The 25,217-nt window shown below is 35.7% G+C and overlaps 1 protein-coding gene across 5 annotated transcripts in view; it reads right to left on the minus strand.

The window, feature by feature from the left end:
* EXOC6 (exocyst complex component 6) overlaps positions 1–25,217 on the minus strand; it is a 146,555-nt gene that overhangs the window by 37,880 nt on the left and 83,458 nt on the right. For all 5 annotated transcript variants that reach the window (XM_070432696.1, XM_070432695.1, XM_070432693.1 and 2 more), the window contains 2 exons: positions 20,946–21,125; positions 10,740–10,881 (listed from right to left, as the gene is read on the minus strand). In XM_070432696.1, the coding sequence (XP_070288797.1) occupies positions 10,740–10,881; positions 20,946–21,125 (322 nt within the window). The remainder of the gene's footprint in view (positions 1–10,739; positions 10,882–20,945; positions 21,126–25,217) is intronic.

Genomic DNA, 25,217 nt, shown 5'->3' on the forward strand with positions numbered 1-25,217 from the left:
TTTAGTGAACAGGGCATAAGCTCTTGCAGCTAGAAAAGACATCCCCTTTGAAATACCTCCCTTAGTTACCCTCGCTTGATGATAGCTTTTAGGCTTTCTCTCTCTCTCTCTCTCTCTCTCTCTCTCTCTCTCTCGAATGGGAGGCTATTGAGCAGTTAGATAATCACCTGGCACAGAGGACATATGCTATTCAATTTATCAACAGCTTCATATTTTTTTCTTTCCAATGCAGGCAATCAATCTTGTTGCTTCTACCCTTTAAAATGTCTTGAGTCTGAATCTGTGTCTACCTTACTCAAACTATCCTCATTTCTTGCTTGGATTACTAAAACATACTTCGATCTTGTCTCTTTTTTCTTGTGTGCGATCTCTCCATCCACTTTTCCTAGCTTGACTTGTTTAAGATGTAAACGTGATTTGTGCCACTTCAGAGCTTCACATCTTTCAGTGGTTCCCCATCGTCTTCACAACAAATAAGACAATGAAGATCCTTTATACTCTGGCCTTTATCTGTCCCCCAGCCTCATCTTTTACCACTGCCCTAGGGGCACCTTAAACTCCATTCCAAACTACCTGCATTTCCTTACATATGCCACAGTCTCTTTCCACATTACCTTCAATACTTCCGCTTCTTTTCCATGGATCAACTTTTACTTATCCTTCCATTCAAGCATCATATTCTATGGAAGACTTCCAGTACCCTGCAGGCTGGGTTAGATCCCTCCACTGTGCCTTCACCGCAACTTCCTGTACACTGCCTAACTACACCACCCATTCTGTTATCTTATACTTGTTTATCTATCTGGGTCTAGTACCAGACCATAAACTCACCTAGGGTAGGGAATGTACTTCCACTCTTACATCTCTGTCACTTAGCCCAATGCCTAATAGTAATGGTGGTCAATGAGAATTTCTTAAATGAATGAAGAAAAACTGAATAAACAAATGAATTCTAAGGGGGTGCCATCCTGTCCTGGAAATTGATACACACATCTGGCTTGTTGATTACATCTAGAATGACACTGTCCAAGAGAACTTTCTGTAATAATGGTTCTATATCTGTGCTGAACTGAATTTGTAGCTTTATTTAATTAATTTAAATTTAATAGGTACATATGGCTATTGGACAGAGTAAATCTAGGACATTCTGTGCATATTTAATATATTTATTTCAAAATAATTGATGGTAGGTGAGAACACCCCTGATGTTTTCTTCAAAAAAAACTAAACTGTGACGCCCGGCTGGCATGGTGCAATGATTGAGCATCAACCTAAGAATTAGAACAGCGGTTCTCAACCTGTGGGTCATGACCCCTTTGGGGGTCGAACGACCCTTTCACAGGGGTCGCCTAAGACCATCGGAAAACACATATATAATTACATATTGTTTTTGTGATTAATCACTATGCTTTAATTATGTTCAATTTGTAACAATGAAAATACAGCCTGCATATCAGATATTTACATTACGATTCATAACAATAGCAAAATTACAGTTATGAAGTAGCAAAAAAAATAATTTTTTTAAATATATTTTTATTGATGTCAGAGAGGAAGGGAGAGGGAAAGAGAGATAGAAACATCAATGATGAGAGAGAATCATTGATTGGCTGCCTCCTGCATGCTCCCCACTGGGGATCAAGCCCGCAACCTGGGCATATGCCCTGACCAGGAATCGAACCGGCGACCTCTTGGTTCCTGGGTCGACGCTCAACTGCTGAGCTACACCCGGCTGGGCAGCAACGAAAATAATTTTATGGTTGGGGGTCACCACAACATGAGGAACTGTATTAAAGGGTCGCGGCATTAGGAAGGTTGAGAAGCACTGAACTAGAAGGTCACGGTTTGATTCCCGGTCAGGGCACATGCCCAGGTTGCAGGCTCGATCCCTAGTGTGGGGCGTGCAAGAGGCAGCCGACCGATGAGTCTCTCTCATCATTGGTGTTTCTAACTCTCTCTCCCTCTTCCTTCCTCTCTGAAATCAATAAAAATATCTTTAAAAAAAAGAAAAGAAACCTAGACTGTGTGTTCTTCTACTAAACAAGAAGCTTGTGGAAAAATTAGAGATAATTTCTTTTACCTTTATATCCACCCCCTGCTCAGTGTACAGAAAATATTCAATAAATGTGTTGAGCAAATTAATAATAATACAAATAATTCATTTCTACTAATATTGTCTAATAGATCCATTAATTCTGATGATATATCTCAACTTTCAAAGTTTTAAAAAATTGAGTAATAATTTTTTAGAATCATTCTGAGTACTGTCTTCAGATTCCTTCTTGGTTCATTCAGATTCTCGTTTTGTATACCTGTCGTATTTTGGGGTTTCTTTGTTCTCTTCCCTTGATTATCTTTCATTATCTTCATTTAATAAGCCTTCCCTCTCTTGATATCTCTGTCTTTGTCACTTAGCCATGCCATTAAGAATATTTTTTTGAAACACATTGATCCTGGTCTTCCAATAAAATACTTTAAAAGTTTCTAGGCTTTCTAAAGTTTGGGAGGTTTGTCTTTTTTTATTTTTTCTAAGCTCATCTAAATCTTTAGGTTTTTTTTCTCTTAATGTCTCAAATTTGATAATTTTCTTATAAAAAATAAATTAACTTCATAACGTATTCATTTCTTATTTTCTGCTAGAATATAGAACTTAATAACTGATTCTAACTTTAAAAATACTCTAAAAGAAAGACTAGAGAGCGAGATGTCAGATCTTACTGAGAGGTCTTTTGTAGCAATAGACTTTGCTATATCAGCCTAACTGGGAAGAAGACAAGTCTGAATTAATTTAGATGAAAATAAAAATGAAAAATAACATATATGTATGAACTGTGATTGTAATGATCAAAAAATGTCTTCCAAACTGGCATTCTAAGAACTTTAAGAGAATAAATAAAGAATACCTGTGGGCAAAAACATGAGTTATTTGTATATATAACAATCTCCCTCCCTCCCCCCATTAAGTAGGAAAATAGTATCAGCTTGAGGCTACTTTGTGCCCTCAGGAGCCAAATACAGATGTACAGGGTTTAGTATGAGGGGAACAAAGATTGCTAAGAAGTCCAACTGTGTAAGTACTTATCCTGGCATGAAAATATAAAACTTTTCCAAAAATTAAATGCAGAGGGAAGAAGTCCTTGGACAATTTTATCCTAGGCAGATAGTTATCTTTACTGTAAGCTAAAGAATGTGTATTATTTGGAAAACATCTACACAGGGTGGGAAGAATTGTCCAGGGTGGGGAAGGGGAAAGAAAGAGTGTCCATAAAGTAAAAAAAAGATTGACAAAAGACTGAAAGGCAGGGTGAGATGGCTAAACTAAAGTCTTAAGACTTCTTGTGGACGACAAGGTAGAAGCATAAAAAATGGAATAATTTTATAACTAAATAAATGACTGAATATAAATGCCAAATAGTCTGCATACTTAACAGATTTCTGATCATTCTTGCTAGATCTTAAGACTTAAAGCAGCTAGTTAGAACTCAGATTTTGGCTAGGAAAGGAAAGTATCTTATGTTTACCGGATGTGTCATTACAATGGGTGACTAAGAGCACCATCTAGTGGTCTTTCTGATGATGAAGAATTTATGCTGGGAATTAAGCAAGGGTCTTAGAGTTAAAATTCTTAGTTCTTAGACTTACATTCTGTTACGTGTGTTGGCAGCAGTGGGATGCAAGCCTCTCGGATCAACTGCCCCTCTATATTCATCACCCTACTTTTATATAAAGTCGTACCTAGTCCTCTCCTTTCTTGGAGATAAACATGGGCAAAGTAGCTTCAATCTGATACCTTAAATGCCATTAAAACCAGGAATAAATTCAGATAGCCAAAAAGTATAATACGGAAAGTAAGCAGCCAACTCCAACTTACTTCTAAAAAATACATTTAGGCCCTGGCTTGTTTTGCTCAGTGGATAGAGCAGTGATGGCGAACCTTTTGAGCTCAGCATGTCAGCATTTTGAAAAACCCTAACTTAACTCTGGTGCCGTGTCACATATCGAAATTTTTTGATATTTGCAACCATAGTAAAACAAAGACTTATATTTTTGATATTTATTTTACATATTTAAATGCCATTTAACAAAGAAAAATCAACCAAAAAAATGAGTTCACGTGTCACCTCTGACACACGTGTCATAGGTTCGCCATCACTGGGATAGAGCATCAGCCTGTGGACTGAAGGGTTTCAGGTTCGATTCTGGTCAAGGGCACATGCCTGGGTTGCGGGCTCAATCCCGAGTAAGGGGCATGCAGGAGGCAGCCAATCAATGATTCTCTCTCATCACTGATGTTTCTAACTCTTTTCTTCTCTCCCTTCCTCTCTGAAATCAATAAAATTATAATAATAATTTTTAAAAAGACATTTAGGCCCAGGCCAGGTAGCTCAGTTGGTTAGAGCACCGTCCCGATACACCAAGGTTGTGGATTTGAACTCTAGTCAGGGCACATGCTAGAAACAACCAATGAATGCATAAATAAGTGGAGCAACAAATCAATCGCTCTCTCTCAAATCAATTTTTAAAAGGCATTTAAATTTCTTCTTATGTCATTCACACGATTTTTCCTGGGGACATGAATCTTTATTTTTGTTTGGGACATGAATCTTTTCCAAGGCTAGAATTAGAGGCCCAGTGGCTATTGCCACACACACAAAAATCTATAAACAAACTTTATCTTTTTTTTTTTGAGGTAGATTAAGACTTTATCCAAAATGAATAAAGACCAAGGCTTCACACCTAGAGATTCATCAATTCCTCAATAACTCTCCACTGAAACAGGTGCCTGTACTCTTTAATCTGGAGCTCTTCTAATGCCCATAGATTTAAGATATTAAACTCTTAGGAGCTGATTAGCTCACTTAGGTATTTCTGTAGGATGCATGAAAAAGTACATTCTAGACTTATCCTGGATACTTCAAATCTTTCTGATTCCTGATACTTTGAAAATATTTTGTACTTTATTAGTGATGCGAAGCGTCTCTGAGATACCTTTATAGGGACTTAAGATGACATTTTAATCTTTTCCTCTATACCAGGGGGGACCTTCTGGCCCTCAGGCTGTATAGGCCTGCAAAATCATTTGGTCTGGTCCTGCCAAGGCATTAGGGGTGAGTTAGTTAAATGTCTGACCAAATATAGCAGGCTAATTTTTAAGTTGATAATTTTGTATGGCCCCAGAATGATGTTATAAATATCCAAATAGCCCTTGGCAGAATAAAGGTTCCCCACCCTTGCTCTATACAGTTGCATTTGTAAGGAAGGTACCCATATTGTGGCCCAATGCATAACAGGTGTTTAATAAATATAAAACAAAACACATACACAGATTTAGAACATCATCTTCATGCCAACCTTTGCAAATGTTCCTCTATCTAGGAAGTGATTTCTCTTGAACTTACACAGAATCTGTAATAGCATCAAACTTTCAGAGTATTTGGAACACATACTTGCAATTCCAAAGTATATGTTCCTTGATAACTTCCTGACTTCTCCAACCACATAATTATAAAAGTATCATGTTTATGGTCAAGTTAACCACAAGTATTCATTCATTCATCCATAGGCTCTACTTAATATTTTCAACCTATACAACTTTTTATCTAAATTATATCTGCTAATTATACTTTCTCACAGTACCAAATACTTTTCTTTTATAGAATTAACAATTTACCAATTTCTTTATTACTTCAATTATTTAATGACTGCCCCCCCACTGGGCTTAATCCCCAAGAGGGTTAGGACCCTAAACAGCAACGGTCCTAAGCATCGAGCACATAGTATATATGAAGGAATTCATTAATGTATGACTCCACACTCTCCTTTGCCTTAAATTTTGCTGCATCTGAATCTTAGAAGAAGGATATATCTTGAAAATTACCAATTCCAAATACAATATTTCAAGGAAAAATTGAGGCCTCTATATTGTTGAATGGTTTACCCAAAGCCACTTGTCCCAAATATAGGCAGAGCCACAACTGAAACCATGGTCTCAACTTCCTGACATGTGCTCAGACTATGTTAAGACTGATTTGAAAGCACTTTAAAGTTCTATATAATTTCATATGATTCTACATTCCTGAACTCAGACATTTTATCAAGTTTGACCTAGTATGGGTTAAAAAAATTTTTAAAAAGATCCAAAGACAAATGACAACTTCAGCCTAGAGGTGCTATTTGTTTCTACCTGTGGACTGACATTCTGAGGCCTGAAAAATATATGTACAATGTTTTTACAAAGTAAGAGGATGGAAAGATAAATATTCTGCTTTTTGATCAAACCAAATACAAGGAAATATAACTCAGAATAAAGGTCATTCTTTTTTTTTTTTTATATTTTATTGATTTTCTACAGAGAGGAAGGAAGAGAGAGATAGAGAGTTAGAAACATCGATGAGAGAGAAACATCGATCAGCTGCCTCCTGCACATCTCCCACTGGGGATGTGCCCGCAACCCAGGTACATGCCCCTGATCGGAATCGAACCTGGGACCTTTCAGTCCGCAGGCCGACGCTCTATCCACTGAGCCAAACCGGTTTCGGCTCTTTTTTAAAATATATTTTTATTGATATCAGAAAGGGAGAGAGATATAGAAACACCAATGATGAGAGAGAATCATTGATCAGCTGCTTCCTGCACACCCCCTACTGGGGATTGAGCCCGCAACCCAGGCATGTGCCCTTTACTGGAATCGAACCCAAGACCCTTCAGTCTGCAGGCCAGCGCTCTATCTAACTGGCTAGGGCAAGGTCATTCTTCATGCTTATATTTCATGCTCACCTCCTATTGCTTAAATTCTTTGATTTAAACCTTTCTGAAGTTGCCCAGGATCTTGGTGGTTCATGGGCTCCAGTTCCTGATCCCTATGCTACCTGACTTCCTTGAACTCTGGATCTCTTGCTAGTGTAAAACAGACTAGTAGGATTTTATATTAATCCCAAGAACCAGTCACAGACTTTTAAGTAATGGTTTCTAAGCCTCCTGAAAAGAAAGTAATTACTATGAGTCAATATGGATTTATGAAATAGAGTAGTATAATTTTCTTCTTTGAAAGACTAATTATACTGGTAGATGAGGAAAATTCAATGGTCATTATCCCTATCTGCCAGAAAGGTATCTGACAAAGTTGCTCATAACTGAGCAAAACTATTAGTTATATTCAATTAGGGAATTAGTAAATGGCTGACAAAATCTTAAGGCACCCATAAAATTCTGAAGAATGGATCTAAGTCAATATGAATGTAATATGGTTCTCACACGTCATTGTGCATCAGAATCACATATTAAGGTGGACCTATTCAAAGACAAATTGCTGGGTCCTGTGCACAGAATTCCCAATTCAGCAGGTGGGGCCCCAGAATTTGCATTTCTTTTTTTAAAATATATGTTTTTATTTATTTTTAGAGAGAGAGGAAGGAGAGTGACAGAGAGATAGAAACATCAATGATGCGAGAAAGACATTGATTAGCTGCCTCCTACATGTCCCTCTACTGGGGATCCAGCCTGCATCTCAGGCATGTGCCCTGACTGGGAATCCAACAAGTGACCTCTTGGTTCCTAGGTTGATGCTCAGTCACTAAACCACACCAGGCAGGTGAGAATTTGCTTTTCTAACAAGTTCCCAGATAGATGATGCTGATGCTGCTCCTGGGGCCATGTTTTGAGGGCTACTCAGGTTCGTTCAACATTAAGCTAATGATTTTAAAGATGTAAAAAGCATGAGCACAACCTGCAGATTATATTAAATTGTGATATAAAAAGATCTCAATTGGCTAGTTATGGGACAAATCTTACCTAATAATAGGCAAACATGTAAATTATCTGTCCCTCCACTATGCTCACCAGCCAATCAGGAGAGTATGCAAATTAACCCAACAAAGATGGCGGTTAATTTGCATACGTAGGGGCGAAGTGGTGGAGCAAAGGCTGAAGGCTCTGGCCGGAGTGAAGGCCTGGGTCCCGGGTGCCAGAGGAAAACCGGTGCCAGCAGCCAGGGGAAGGGAAGGCCTATTGCACAAATCTCTTTGTGCAACGGGCCTCTAGTCTTAAAATAAAATTTAATAAGGATAATCTTAAAATCCTAAAACAAAAAGCAATATACAAGTATAGGATAAGGAAAACAGAGTTTAACAATAACAAAAAGAGAGAAAGATACAGATATTTTAGAATGATGTGAGAGTATGCTCTGGCAAACAAAAAAGATAACAGTTTGGGCTCTACTAATAAAGTTCAGAATATGGAACAATGTATTTGATAGTCCAATTTCATATTATACTGGTTCCCCCATACCTGAGTATTCATGTATTCAACTTTAGGTATCAGACTTTAAACAGAAGGTAGTCAAACAAATTTGTTCAAAGAGCTTTGTATCTAAAATCATATTACATGAGAACAGTAAGAGGAATTCTTGATTTCTGGCTTTTAGAAGATTCAAAAGGCTATAGGAGAAGTTTTCATATAATGGGCTTGTGGATGAAGATTTGTGTTTTTCTGTATGACTCTAAACAGAACTGCCACAGATAGTGGTCAGACTGATTATTACACATGGTTGCCCAGCTACGGCGAGGAGGGGGAGAGGGAAGACTGAAATCTAGCTCACAATTCATTTGATAAGCCATGTGTCTTGGTTAGGCAAAAGGGTAAACTTTTTCTAATTCATATAAAGGGGAAAACTCTAGAGGCTTTTTTCCTTTTCTAATTTGCACAAAGGCAGAATGTGGACTCATGGTGACTCTGGCCCTAAGGTAGAACTAGTTCCATTAAGAGAAGTTTAGAGAAAGTGATTTCGGCTCAATGTAAGAAATAGTAAGAGTAATGTAGTATCTGGTAACTCATTTTCTGAGAGTAGTTAATTCCCCAAATTGGATGTTCAAGAATATCTAGGAGGGGGAAAAAAAGTATCTGGACAACTACTTGGTAGGGTTATTTTAGAGAGGATTTCAAGGTAGATTGAGGTGTGTGTGTGTGTGTGTGTGAGAGAGAGAAAGAGAGACAGAGAGAGATAGGGAGAGAGAGAGATATTAGTCCTTTAAGAAAACATAAGCATTTTAAAAGGAGCCTTCAGTAACTCCACCCAAAGTAACAAAAGGTAGAAACTATCCTATGACAGGACAGAGAGGCAAAGATTGATTTTTTTATGTGCCTTTCTCTAAACATAGTTAGACTAGCCCTTCACAGAGGGAGATAAGAGAACAGAAAGATCTAGATAGCTAAAGTTGCCTAGCCAAACAATAATTTCCATTTTTGGACAAAAACATCTAATTGAGAAGATACAACCAAATGCTAATAAACAGTTCAACCACCTAATTATTCAAATCCACATTAAAGATGTAATAATACAAAATGCCTCAAGCAGTATTTCTATAAGATGTTTATATGAGCAAAGTCATACAGGAATAATCTCATGGACAACTTTTAATGAACTTTAGGAAATCAGTTTTAAACCATTTGTAGAATAGAATAATAAAAATGACATTGAGCTTAGAAACTTGTAAAAAATGTGTTTTTTTGTAAGTGCAAAATAAATATCATTTTGTAAATATAATAGTTTTATTTTGAAAAATAAATATCATAAAGGTTTTCTAATTATAGCAAAGTATGAATGCTTTTTAGAAAAGAAAATGAACCCTCCTATTCCCTAGGGAAAGACTATCTTTCTTTTGCTTTTTGATAAAGATCTCTCTCTCTCTCTCTTTTAAGAAAATAGGTTTTTAAAATCTTTGAATTTATGTGTGTGTGTGTGTGTGTGTGTGTGTGACAGATAAACAACTGATCTTGATCAAAGAGCTTACATACTTTTTCTTTTTAATATTAATTATGGCTTTTTCTAGAAGAATGCGCAAATATTTGATATTTGTTTGAAAAAAAATCTGTTACTTTTGCTTCAGTTGCAATCTGCTAACATTTAATTTTTTAATGTCTTTCACACAGAATATATTATTGCAAACCTTGTCTCAGAGAAATAGTTTTTAACCCTTCTTGTGCCCCACTGATTTTCAATTTATTAACAATGGTGCCTGACTGAACCGTCAACCAGGGATTTTCATCATTTAATCAGTGTAGCATTCATTTGAAAGTGCTGCTTAAACACTGCTCTGTATGCTCATTCCCTGCATTTAATTTAACGTAGGTTTTATCACATCCAGAAGCATATATGGCAAGGCTAATAACCAAATAGCATATCTGGTTATGAAGCCGACTGGCTAATGTCAACATTAGATTATGGAATATGCCAACCTCATTACCTAAAGAAAACAAAGTGGAAAACAATGAAAATGGTAAAGGCTTGAGAAATTCTTTGGGGAAGAGAACAAAACATTCGGTATATAAAAGAAGCTTCATTTGGAACATAGAGTCCTAAGATCATACTTCTAGCAAATATCTAAAAAGTTACTTACAGGGAAAATAAGAATGGCAAACTTAGAATAATTTTATTCATTTGTGACAAACATTTGGAGAGTCCTGGCAAGAATGACCAGAAGAAGAATAAGGGGGAAACAGAATCATCTCTGCAATGATCCCTGTTTAGACTGCCATTCCAGTGCCTCTCTCTCTCGACCCTAAAAGTGAAGTTGTAAGAGTTTTCTCTTCCTGGAAGGAAGCTGCTTCTAAGGCTGCTGAAGGTGTAGCTCAATCAGGCCTCATCCCTCCTTTCTGAACTATCCTACTATAGGCCCTTTGTTTCATATAATTTAAACGTAGATTCCTAGAAATGCATGAGATTTAACCAACAAGGTACTTACATTCACATTGTATGACATCTAAGTTAAATTGCTGAATGGCTCCCATGCTTATCTGTTTTAACTCACTGTCCAGTAGCATCTGCATTAAGGATGTTGACAGATGCTGGCAGGCTGACATGCAAGCTGTCTGGGCAACTTTCCCCTGTTTAAAACAAATATCCAAACCAAAAAATAAGCAAATAAAGAAACAAACCGAAATATCGCATAAAGTATCAGAAATATTATATACCTGGCATTCTTTTGTTCCCTTTTTTGGGGTACAAGAGCAACTACTGGTCTTTCTATCTCTGCATTTGGAGTGGCTACGCCTTTTAGCATTGGAATTAATATTCTTGTTCACTTATCCTTCTCAGGACATAAATATCATTAAAACTCTTATTCCACGCAGGAAAATTAAAATACAAGTAAAAAATTATTTCAGATCTCTTGAAATGTCTCAAGTATTTTAAAACACATTAAAATATGATAGTTATGACATAAAATTAACTTATATTGACATTTTATTTATATCATGCTCGTTAAGCTCTTCTTTATGTAATTAACCATGCCAGAATAAAGGAAGTTAATAAACAGTATAATTTAAGTTATTATCATTTTAACTAAGTTAAAAATATACTTTGTCATAAGTTCTAATCACAACATTAGTTTGTACTATAGTTTCAATTATCGGGAAATAAAAGGCTTGCCTACCAATGACTTCAAAATCACCTACAGATCCACATTGAGGTTTAAAAATAAGTTTCTAAATCATCTGATAATTAAGAAATATGTAGTTAAGTAAAACTACAAGTACTTGTGGTTTTCTTTCACTAAATATACATAGCATTAGACAAGTTTCTACTAAAATAAGTTGCTAAAACACTACATGAACTTTAATTGATAGCTTTAATTAAGGCTCTATTTTCTCAAAATGATTTTTTAAATGATAATTTTAAATGTTTAGCCTTTAGATTACATAGCTGAATCACAATACAATGTCACTTTTAGTACAAATTGTTTCTTTACACAGGCTTTATTTTTCAACTAGAAGCTTAAAATAATGTAAAGACTCAAAGTTTTCTAGTGTAATACTGCTCCTAAAATGGCTATCTTCAACCTACATTTATGTGATTTGGTGGTGGACCAATTCCCAAAATAAGATTCAAAGACTATAAATATGGTTGGAAATAATGACTTTTGGAAGATGTACCATGTTTTGCTTCATTTGCATTAACTAATATTTACCCACTGATATTTACTAATTATTTTTCCTACTTACCACAAAAACTCTTTAGCTACAAAATATCTTCCAAACATATATGATACAATATATTTACACAAAAATATTTACATAGAGTTGATGTGTTAGAAAAGAAATAACATAAATATATCTTCGTGATATTTACTAGAACTACATTTGTTCAAGTTACACATTTAAAGTCAGATGAGAAACAAGCAACTTTTATGAATGAGTATTTAGCATGTAGATATTATGCACAGTGAAAAACTGTGTATCTGAAATGGAATGTCAATTTCTCAATCAGAAACTTTAGGGATTAAAGCCGATGCAAACAATATATTTGACAGATACTGATGAACTGCCAAAAAGGAATGTAACAAACAATGCAAAACCCAGCATGCTTCCAGATCCCTCAAACCCGAGAGGAATTAGTCTGGGAGGCATGCAGCTCCATTCCCAAAGCAGAATAATATCAATATGAATGGGGGGGGGGGAATAGAAAAGGAGAAATCAATGTCATGTAATTTAATTACAATGTAATAGGCTCAAGAATACTTAATGGAAATGTCATTTTGACATAATGGAACAACTCGTGCATTTTAGTTTAATGTACTTCTCTATTAAATCAGCTCCATGTCCTACTTATGTTGCTATTATAATATACTAACTACAAAAGCAGATTAATAAATTGCCAAGACAAAATTACTATTATATTCATCTCATAACCAAACACACTGCACAATGTAAGTGGTATTATTTTAAGGTGATCTTTAAAATTTAACATGAGTTCAGATGCTACAAATGACTATAAAGCAATAGTACTGGAGCCAAAAATGATGGTAAGAATACAGAAGTACAGGCTATTCTATAAATCTAGTGGAAAGAGGTAATGAGAACACAAACATACACATGCACACACACGAATTTAGCCTTTGTTTAAATGACATATGCATTAATAAAATTCTATATTAAATTTCTTTAATTATGCATATTAAGTAAAGACTTATTGTTCTTAAATGAAATAAATTCATTCTTTGCATAGCTCAAAATTGAAGTTAATATCAAGGGCTCAGATTCTTAATTTTTTAACAGATTATGTATTATTTTTTAAAATGGCTACTTCCTAACTATAAAAGGTAAACAAAATTCTTACATTTCATCTAATACTTATTTTTAGATATAGATAGGAAACTTTAATTTTCCAAATATTTTGTACACCCAAAAAATATCTTTAGCAATTCATTTCTGATGCCTGTAGCCCTTAGCATACTTTGATATAATCAAAACATCCCTTTCTGAACACTATTATTGCTATTATTGTTGATGTTCTTAATAACATATCATTCTAGGACAAAAATAATTTAAATAGTCTTACAATTACCTTTAGAAATAGAGATGCTCTGTTTTTGGTTTTTAACATTATAACAAACAAAGCCAAAATAGTTAAGTGAAATGACTGAGAAAATATAGCACATTTAACAAATTTCAAGTACCTAGAAATTTCTGCTCCCCTCATCTGAAAAATTAATTGCAACTATTACTAACATTTTCTTTCCCTTTAACAACACAAAGTTCAATAAATAAGTAAAAACACCTGCCAACTTTTAAAGGTAACTACTTTTTTACCCAGCTCTAACATTTTGCTGAAAAACAACTTGCAAAGAGAGAACACCCTTAGACAAACTTCTTATATTTCAAAGGAACTTGTAAAAGAGAATCTGCTGACATATTAGAGCCTTTTTGCATTACCCAAAAGCTTTTCTTTTAAGAACAATTGTGGTAAAGAGACATTTGGCTCCTAGGAAATTCCCAGAGGGTCAACCATATGCATCCTTCCATGGCACCTTCACAGTGCTGCTTTCTAGATCCATGTCTCAAAAGCAGCTTTCATCATTTACTTGTGTGTCAGTCAATATGATTTATGGACTGCATTCAACAAAGTCAAAGCATATAGAATGAGAAATATGACTACAATCTGCTAATTTGTTTTGTATTGAGCCACTTAAGAGTCAAAGACCTGATGTCAGACTGAGACCAGCAACACAATTAACCAGTCGGTGACAGATTCATCCATCCTCCCTGCCAGGCTGTGCCAATCAAAGACAGCATGAGGCGACATTTGGTGAAATCAGTAAGAAAACTCATTCTCTAAGTAACCTATGTGAGACCTTGATTGACACTTTTTGAATTTAGTTTGTGGAACACAGCCACTCTTTACCCAATAGTCCCTTGCTGCAAGCTGTGAAATAAGGCTTTTAATGCCAATCACAGGAACAATAAACCACAAACCACCAACCCTCAGTTTAAAAGGAGTCAAGAAAACACATCTGCTTGTATGTCAAGCCAAATTTCCAAAATAATTTACTATTATAGATTAGGCTAAAGATACTGTTTCCTTTGAAATATCATAAAATGACATGATAACAACAATACAACACATTTTATTAATTATGACTCAAACTGTTTTAGTTTCAAAGTAATGTTTTGATAGATCTACTCCAATATAATAGTAGGAGAAATGTAGAATGCTTAAAAACTAATTTGACACACTTAAATTTTCATTGAAGCTTTCATTTCTGTCTCACCATTCTCTTATTTCAAAGATCTAATAAAAAAGGTTTGATTTCAACAGTAATTATTTAAAAGCATTTTTCAATACTGCTTTCATTCTCTCAAGTATATTTAAGATAAAAACGTGCTCTTGAAATCACAAACCATTCTGTATTGTTCTACTTTCCTTAATGATCCCAAGAGAGCCCATTTTCCTTTATATCCCTATAAAAGGTCAACTTCGCACAATAAACTACTTTTTTATTTAAGTAAAAAAGAATATATAGACTTGGAAATATTCTGCTGTATTTATTATTCTTTAAATTGATGGCAGGTTTTGTTTTAAAAGGTTATGTAATTCTTGCCAGAAAATAGTGAGAAAACGAAATCAAATTGTGATCAACTTGAAAATTAAATCTAACAAGGGAAAATGAATTTATTAATTCTGATTTTGTATGGCTGTCTAAAGTTATTGTTTTCAAAGTTATTTAAATTAAAGCAATAAAATACTACAGTATTCAAACTCACTGCCTCTCAGTTTGCTATATAAATTTAGTTATGAGATTGTGAAATAGTCTTTCAGAAGGAAGGCAAAAGAGGAAGGAAAGTATTTTAATGAATCAGTCTCCTAAAGAGCCACAACTTATTTCAGTTCTTTGAAAACACACAGACTGAAAGAGTGAGGACTTTCATCAAATGTGGAGTAAACACTAAAATTAGAAACAAATTCTCAAATGAAATATGAGAAAAGATGCCTCGTTAAAAAATAGACATTAATTTAAGAAATCTATTATTCTTCCTTCTATTTTATATAAGAACCACTAATCTAAAGTTTTACTGTATGAAACTACATTTTGCTCTAATGGAAAGAATGTTATTAAATCAGGGGGAAAAAACATACCTATAACATTAGTCTAAAACATGAAAATTTCCCCATGATGATTTTAAAAATGCACAATAATTCCTCTATATAGTAAGATAGGTTTTGATCTATTTTCTGGCTGAAGACTCTGTATAACACTGTAATGTATAACACTGAAATGTCTCAGATTCCCAATAATAGAGAATAGATGAGTTATAAGGTTTAAATATCAAGATGAATTCCTTTAGTGAGTTTTAATAATAACTTTAACACCATCTTGAAGACAGATTTTTGAAATTATGCCAAAAACATTCATAGGCTTATCAAAATATACTCACTCTAACACCCCCAAAATTCTCCAAAATACTTCTTTTGCACTTCTATATTCCTCTCATGCTCTCATTCCTATCTAAATAGCTATAGCCCCAAAAGAACTGGTTATATCAGTTAACCACAATCCCCACAACTATGAATTCTCCCTTCTTAAGCTTTTCTCCTCCTAACAAATTCTAATCATAGTGAGACATAGACACACACACACACACACACACACACACACACACACACAGCTTACATAGAATGCAATTACTATCCTAAAGTTAGGAAATTCCACAAACTGGGAAAATCTCAGGACACCTGTAATTTATGGCATATTTTTATTTCAATTAAAATTTCCTTATCCCAACCAAAGGCTCATCAAACTTTGATGGCCTTTTTCTGTTTTGTTTTGTTTTGTTTTGTTTTAAGCAACCTTTTGAACATGGTCTTAGATGATACATAATTCCCAAATTCTTAGCTTTCTGCAAGTATCATTGCTGTCATGGTAGTCCCATGATAGCATCCAACTAATTTTAATAGGCAGAAAGATAATGCAAGGACAAGCAGAGCAGTAAAAGTCTAGAAGAGGTCAAGGTTTTGAAGAAATGCCTCTGCTTCCAGCTACTGATACTATCAGAAATCTAGATAGAATGGTGAAAGCTGCATGCACTGTGGCCAAGGAGGAGGAGGAGGAGGACGCTAGTCTGTGCTGACTGAGAGCTGACAGAGGTTAGTCAAAACTCTTAAATCTACTTGGTAACAGCAAAGTGGGAGTCAGGCATCTGTTTCAGTAAGGAATTGTTAAAAATATGAAGGCCCTATAATTTCTCTCACTCGCAAATATAAGAAAAGCAAGGGAATTTAGAGAGATGTAATTTCCCGTGTGGTGACTGAGTAGATAGCCAAGCCACAGAATTCAGGTTGAAAAACTGAAGCATTCCAGGAACTATTATTAAAGCAACAGCTTTGTGATAGCACAGTCATCCTCATTTCTTTACCTAAGAATCCAGCTAAGAGTATCAAGGTTATATCATCATTAAAATGTACTATTTTGCAACCCAAGCATGACTTAAAATTTGCAAAGAACTTCCCAGATTAGATAATGTAGGTGGTTTCCACATTGTTAGTAAAATGGACAAATGTCACCCAAGCCAAATGACTCTATCTTAATACATGTAGGTTTGTAGCTGATATATTATAAACACAGCCATATATATAAATACTAGAGGCCCGGTGCAGGGCTGATTGGGCGATTGGGCCATCTCATCCAGTCCCAGGGGAGGGACCAAGGGAGGTTGGCTGGCTGAGGGAGGTTGGCTGTGGGAGCGCACTGACCACCAGGGGGAAGCTCCTGCATCGAGCATCTGCCCCCTGGCGGTCAGTGCGCATCACAGCGACCAGTCGACCTGGTGCAATGGTCACTTAGGCTTTTATACATAGAGATAGTACAGAGTAATAGGCCTTTGTCATTCAAGGATTTATACTTAGGTTTCAAACTTTTAAGATGACTCCAGAGTCTAGTAGGGCTTCATTTGGTGAGAGGCACACATATGATTAACATGCTCTGTGAAATGGGTATGCAGGGGGAGGTGGAAAATAACTCAGACTGGATGCAGAGTTTATTGTGAAACACAGGTTAAAGGGAAGATACCATTTGTTTTCCTAAAACTGCATTGTTCCTCTCTGCAAAAACTCAAGTAACTTTCTAAACATGAATTCTTTGTCACCATCTGGCCAAAAACTGCCAGATGGTACATTTTTGTTTGCTTTTTGGTACTCAATCTTCCTGTTCAAGATGGTATTTTACTTATAAAACCTGCACTAAGGATCTAGTCTATTTAATCTACAGCTGTTAAAAAGTAAAGTTAAAGGATATTTGTAAGTGTGCATACGTATGTATGTATGTATATATGTACATAAATACTATACTTATATTTAGTTTATAGGCTCAGAAGAGACCATTTTAATGTTTCCATTTATATTTCCCAGGCATGGTGTGGTGGTAATGGAAAGAGAGGCAGGGAAAGTTACATAATTTGTGGAATTCAGTGCAAAGTAAAAATGTGGGTTTCTTGCTTAAAAATTATTAAGAATTTCAAGACAATAAGAATGAAGCATCGAGTCACATGCAGGACCTTCCTAAACTGCACATCCATGAAGTAGGTCCCAAAGAGAGGAGACCACAACTCCATGGCTAGTTCCACACCTGCTCACCCTAGGCAAAATGCCCCCAAAATTTATATTAAAAATTCCCAGTCAGATTTCTACTCAAGGGGAAAGTCTATTTAAAAAAAAAAATAGAGTAAATAGAGTATTGCCCAGCTGGTGTGGCTCAGTGATTGAGTGTCGACCTATGAACCAGGAGATCATGGTTTGATTCCCGATCAGGGCATATGCCCAGGTTATGGGCTAGATCCCCAGTGTGGGGCATGCATGAGGCAGCCGATTAATGATTCTCTCTCATCATTGATGTTTCTAGCCCTCTCTCTCTCTCCCTCTCCCTTCCTCTCTAAAATCAATAAAAATCTATATACTAGTATTTTTAAAAATAGGGTATTTACACAGTAGCTGAGTAAACTCATATAAGCTCTTGAGGACTTCCTTACTAAAAGAAAATGAGCACAATAAAATTTTCAAAACCTATTTAAGCATAACAGAAATAATTCAAGAAACAGAAAATGTCTTTAAGAAACCTCTAATACTCAGATATCTGAAAGATAATATATCTATTTTTAAAAAGAAACAGTATTCTATGAAAAAATCCTTAAAAACAGAAGTAATTCCTAGGAAATTAAAAGTATAATTAATAATATAGTCTACAGAAGAACTGAAAAATAAAATTGAGAAAATCTCTCAAAACAAAGAAGTATAAATAAGAAATGAAGAGAAGGATAAAAGACATAGAGGACCAATCTGGGAATTTTAACATCTAACTAATGAGAGTTCAGGAAAGAGAGAACAGAAAAATGGAGGGAACAAAGTTATCTTAAAAATAATAGAAGGGATTCCCTGTACTCTATAAAAGATACAAAATTTTTTAGATAAAGGGGCCACTGAGTGAAGAGCTAAGTAAATGAAATAAAAGCTATCTCCCACATGTTCCTATCACACTTCAGAATGTTAAGGATTCAAAAACAGATCCTAAAATGTGGAGGCCAAACACAATAGAGGAATATAAAGGAAATTACCAGAGTAAAAGCTCTTCAACCTAGAATTATATAACCAGCTAAACTATCTTTTCCCCCTGTCCACGTACTTATTTATTAATAGCTGAGTTAAGTCAAACTATCCTATATAATAAAAGTGTAGTATGCAAATTGTCCCTTTGACCGGGAGTTCCTCCAGGAGTTCACTAGTGGGTGGTGCTGGCCAGGGGAAGGGAGGCCCCAGCCAGCAGCCACTAGGGACCCTACCAGTGCACGAATTTCATGCACTGGGCCTCTAGTTAGAAATAAAGTGACATTTGTGAAATTTTATGTAGAATATAAAATCAAAGATAAGTGTGCACTGAGCTTTGATTCATACTTACAATATCTTTAAGCCAGACAAGACATCATGAGACACATGTGAGCCTAACAACTGCTATTTGCAACAAACTAACCAGCTAAACTATTAATCAAACATGAGGGGGTAAGAAGGTATTCTAGGATATGCAAGGACTTAAAAAGTGAACTTCCCTCTTTGGAGGAAGTTATTGAGGCAGTTCAACAAAACCAACCAGTGAGATAATAAAAACACAAAGAATCCAGGAAACAGTTCTCAACCCAGAGAGTAGAGAAGGAAAGTTCCAGGGTAACAGCTATGCATGATCTAAAAATTCCAGAGAGCAACTGGTACACATTAGAGACAAAGGCCTCTGGAGCTGTCAGAAGACAGTAAGCCAACAACTGATTGAGCATCTGTTTATTCCTGAGGATTGCTTTTGGCTAGAAGCATGGAGATTTACACTGACAAAATGAATTCAAATTAATTCAACAATTACTTAATGCATTTTATGAGGAACACTTTTAGAAATTAGTTGATATAAAAATAAAATATATATAAAGGTTCCCCTTTTTAACTCAAGTACAGCAGTTAAAAATATATCATCCCTGAGTAAGCTTCTCTAAGTTCTTTAGCACAGACCCACCATTGTAATCTCTTTGAAGATATTCTTTTAGCCCAGTTGGCGTGGCTCAATGGTTGAGCATCGATCTACTGGTATCAACCAGGAGATCATGGTTTGATTCCCAGTCAGGGTACATGCACCTGTTGCAGGCTTGGCCCCCATCAATGATTCTCTTTCATTATTAATATTTCAATCTCTCTCCCTTCCTCTTTGAAACCAATATATATATATATATATATATATATACACACATTTTTTTAAGATATCCTTTTAAAATATTTTTTAGTAACATCTTTCTTAAACTAGTCTAATGGGCCCTTGGAGCAACTCCTGGTAGGGCAAGAGTAAAAGATGAGGAGAATAACTTTTTCCTCCCCATTTTAAACAAGGGAAACAGTTGGAGGCAGTTAGGCAGGCTTCAAATTAAATACTTTATTTTTGCATTCAGCTGTATCTTATCAAGAGATAAAAAGATCAATACTTTTTTCTATTTTTTTATTATTTTATTTTTATTATTTTATTTGTACAAACACTATTCCATTCACATTTTAACAGTTCTATTACTTTTGAATATACCTAAAGAGAGCATGCTCATTCCACAATTATCTCTTTGGTCTTAGTATTCCTCAGCTGAAGAACCCAATGTTTTAGCTTATTCACATTTAAATGTCCCTGTTAAATGTTTTTTGGGGGGTAATGTTTCATCAATTGATTGTTCAAGATTTAGATGAACTATGACTATATATCAGGATAGAACAATGCTCCTATTTTACTTTTAATCTCTGGCCTAAAAATATCCAATAATTTCTTGGCCTTTTCTAACTGGAAAAGCCATTGATTACATTGACTTTTATGAAAACTGCTTCTATTAGAGTTTATTTCTATTTAAGTCTAACTGTCAATTTCACAGTTTTATTTTGGTTTTGATGGGAAGAGAGTTATAGATATTTTGGTTAAAAAGTAAAACAAATTAAAACTTCAAACAATTGGGTAAGTTAGGATTCTTCACAAGTAATTTATAATAATGGAAGAGGAAATATATTATAGCTGGGAAGTTGACTTAAACAAGTAAACATCAAACTAAAATTGAATTCTAAAATATACTTCAGTAAGCAAAATTATAATTTTTTGAAAAAAATTTATACTTACAGGCAAATGAGTAAACACTTGAAAGATGCTTCTCAAAAAATTAATAAGATCCATTAAATAACCACTAGCTCTTCCATCTGGCTCAGACATTGTCCAGTCATAATCAGCAAGCTGAACAAATTCATCAATTTTTTGATTAAGTTTGGTATATATTTCTCCTTCTGCTGCATGTCGGGCATCCTGACAGGGGACAAAATAACAACCAACAAGAAACGGTTATAAAAACAGATAATAAAATAAGTTTTCTTAAATTCTAAATTTTGTTTCATATTTTTCTGTGGTGTAATATTTTAGTCATTTATGCAAATATTTGTGGCCAGGTGCACAAAATTCGTGCACGGGGGGGGGGGGGGGTGTCCCCCTCAGCCCAGCCTACACCCTCTCCAATTGGGGACCCCTTGGGGGATGTCCAACTGCTGGTCCATAGGGATCGGGCCTAAAATGGCAGTTGGACATCCCTCTCGCAATCTGGGACTGCTGGCTCCTAACCACTCACCTGCCTGCCTGCCCAATCGCCCCTACCTGCCTTTGCCTGCCTGCCTGATTGCCCCTAACCCCTCTGCCTGCCTGCCTGCCTGATCGCCCCTAACTGCCCTCTCCTGCCGGCCTGATTGCCCCTAACCCCCTGCCGGCCTGATCTTGCCCCCAACTGCCTCTACCTCAGGCCCCACCACCATGGCTTTGTCCGGAGGAAGTCAGACGTCCGGAAGATGGCAGGTCAACCCGGTCTAATTAGCATATTATCCTTTTATTAGCATAGATTAGGCTATTTACTAGTCTAATATTTTAGTCATTTATTCAAAGTACTGCCTGTTGGCTGGCAGTACTCTCTTGTGTCTTTTAATGTATTTTTATTGATTTCAGGCATGTGCTCTTGACCGGAACCAAACCTGGGACCTTTCAGTCCACAGGCCGATGCTCTATCCACTGAGCCAAACTGGCTAGGGCTCTTGTTTTGTTTTTTTCAAACTTCACTATCACCTTTTTTGTCTTTGTGTCACAAGATAATTATGAGCTATTAATTCTGAATTGTTCTCATAGCTCTAAGAAGACCTTTAAAAGAAAAAGAAGTAGAAAAACAGAAGTTGTCAAGAATGCAAAGACCACCCCAATCCACTGACTCATTGAAGGGAATTAAGTTGGACTACCACAGAAGAAATAAAATGGTTACTGGTGTTTTAAGTTGAAGGGGAAAAGTTAACTTCTCAGAGGAGGAAAAAAAGAAATAAAGGGAGTGATGCAAAAACAGCAGAACAAGGATCTCTACACGTTCTCTTCTCCACAAAGCAACTAAAAACTAGCAAAAATGGTCAAACTAACTTTTCCAGAATTCTAAAAATTAACTCAAACCTTGTAGCAATGCAGGCAGCATTTATTTTTTAAAAAATAGTTGAATCTTGGTAAGAAAGCAAGTTTTGTAGCATTTTAACATGCCCTGTTTCCATCTCCCTCCCCTGCTCCAGTTCTACAGTGCCCTTGAAAATCTACATCTCACAACTGGTGAAAGCCAGCAGCCTGTCAGCCACCCAAGGGAGCAGAATGGGTTGGAGTTCCTTCATAGCCATATCCCCAGAGAATTATCATTTGACCTACTTTGTGGTTCTTGGAAGACCCCACTTTCAGGGATGTCTTTATAGACATAGGGCAGAGGGATGTCCTAGGCAGAGGGATGTCCAACTGCCATTTTAGGCCCGATTCTTACACTGAATAATCCAAATTACCTGAATTGGGGCTTGTCCAGGGCAAAAAGCCTATTCCCTGGGGACATTTGTTGACAACAATTAGAAACAATTGTTTAACATCGCAAATACCTTAAGCAGTGGATAATAGGGCACACAACAGGCTAACCAAAAAGCTTAAAAGGGAAAACTGAGGAATGAGATGTCAATAGATGGCTCTGAAAAGCTCTGACATATCCCTGGGAATCTAGAAGGCTATGTACATCTAGAAGGCCATGTAGGGCTGTGTGCATGCTCAGGAAAGACCTAAGCTCTCATCTATGGTTGACCTTGAAACTCTTTGCAAGCAGGAAGTGAAGGTTAAAGCAGATGAGCACTGAAGCATGCCCTAATGCACACAGAGTCCTTCGCAAAGACTCGGGGATTTATTGGTCCCAGGCTTTTAAGAAATTTTTAATGATTGTGTCCAATCATAAGCTGGCCACTAAGCTAACCAATAAATTTCTGTGGCCACATGTGATAAAGAGTACAGACTTTCTAAAATTAATTCAGAAAAGTCACAAAACAAGCAACCACCAGGAATACACAATAAATCTCAGCATTACTACTCTTGTGCTTTAGGGGAATTATTAAGTAAAGTAAAAGATACTTAAACATAACCACTGTGATACTGCGACAGACAGGCAACCTGATAACAGAGTCGACTACAGCATGGAAATGCTGAACAAAGGGATGATTCACATTCCGGCCAGGACAGAACAAGATTTCATCTCGCAATTTAAAATTTATTCATTGTTTCTTTCCAAAATTTTTCATTTAATACTTTTAGACTGCAGTAAACTGAAACCACGGAAAGCAAAATTAAGGATAAGGGGGGACTACTGTATGACCATAAAAACAGATAGAAAGAGGAGTCAATTTAAGACTGAGTTTTTATTTCTCTACTTTAGACATCAGTGTAAGAATCAAGAAAATTATTTTATTCTTATATTTGGTACCTAAAATCAATCAAAAAATTAAAAATATTTGCTTGCTTATGCTTCAAATTAATTTAGTGACATGGCTACTTTCACTAGATTTTTTCATTATATTACATTAATGTGATTTTTAAAAAGTTTTAGGATATGTGCCTTATACAAATACCCAAATGCCATCAGGGTCCAGGCAGGTAACATGAAGTAGTATGGCAGACAAGGTGACTGGGGGCGGGGGGGAGGCGGGCACAGGATGACTGTAAAGCATAAATCTAAAGGTATTCAAACTCAAAATGGTACAAAACCAAATCAAATATGTCTATAGGATGACATTTATCTACTTATTATACACTGTACTTGTTTATTTAGTTATCTGCCCTTTTAGATTAAAAAATCCTAATGGTTCAGAACCATTCCACATGTTCTCAGCAACTAGCACAGAAATATATTTTTGCAAAATAAACATAATTTAATATATCCTCCCAGGCCAAAACTGACTGCCAGTATAGATGAAAAGTTCCAACCAATTATTGTCTATTCACAGAAATGTCTTTGGGGACACAATCAAAACCTTACTTTTGACAAAACAAAATATTTCATTTATTGCTCCCTATCAAAGTAGCCTGTCCTGGAAACACCTAAGTCCTTCACACAGTCATTTGCTAGCTACTCTACTTTTAGCCATTTGCAGAAAAGGGCAATATAGGTTTTGAGCTAGAATCAAAGTCCAGAATGATTCAAAATCCATTTTCTGGATTATCTACTATTATTATAAGCCATTATAAATTAAATAATTTTCTACTTCTCAAATTACCTTAACTACTTCCTTTTCTTTTTTAAAAGGTCAGTGCCACATCTTTGCCTTTCCAGTTTTCAGGGACTTTTGTACCTCAAAAGTGTTAAAGAATGGCTAGGGGCTTTATAGTAGCATCTGCCTCTTCTTAGGTAATCTAGGTTGTTTGTCATCAGGTCTGCAAATCATCTGATATAAATAGATTTTTAAAGTACTCCTCAATCATTTCCTTCCTACCCTATTTCTGCTTCCTACAACCTTTATAAGAGGTACTTGCTATATAATTAACTGATTACTGATGATAAGTTACAGAAAAACAGAAAGCTGAGCACTTTTCATGTATCCATGGGGGTTGAAGGGTCCATAAATTTTGTTGATCTTCCCCTTTACTTATAGAACGAAAAAAAATGCTGTTGCTTTTTCTGTTAGCTTTTATGTTTTTGGTAAAGTATTATTCTCACTATTTACTTTTCTGTTTAATTGGCATAATTGTTTATTCTATTCAATAAATATTTAAGTTTTGCTTTTCTCTGATCTACTTTTTGGATTTTATATAATTAAAAAATGTATTAAATTAGCTGCAAGCATAAAACTGCTTTATGCAGCCCTCTCTAATGGGGAAAGATAAGAGAAGAAGCTTATGGTAACAAGTAACAGAAGAAATAAATGTTACATGCATTCCTTTTATATTTTTTAAATATATTTTTATTGATTTCAGAGAGAAAGGGAGAAGGAGAGATAGAAGCATCAAGGACGAGAGAGAATCACTGTTGAGCTTCCTCCTGCATAACACACCCCCTACTGGGGATCAAGCCCGAAACCTGGG

This window comes from Myotis yumanensis, unplaced genomic scaffold (assembly GCF_028538775.1).
Source record: "Myotis yumanensis isolate MYYU_CA2020_CCGP unplaced genomic scaffold, mMyoYum1.0.hap1 SCAF_13, whole genome shotgun sequence".
NCBI classification, from domain to species: Eukaryota; Metazoa; Chordata; class Mammalia; order Chiroptera; family Vespertilionidae; genus Myotis; species Myotis yumanensis.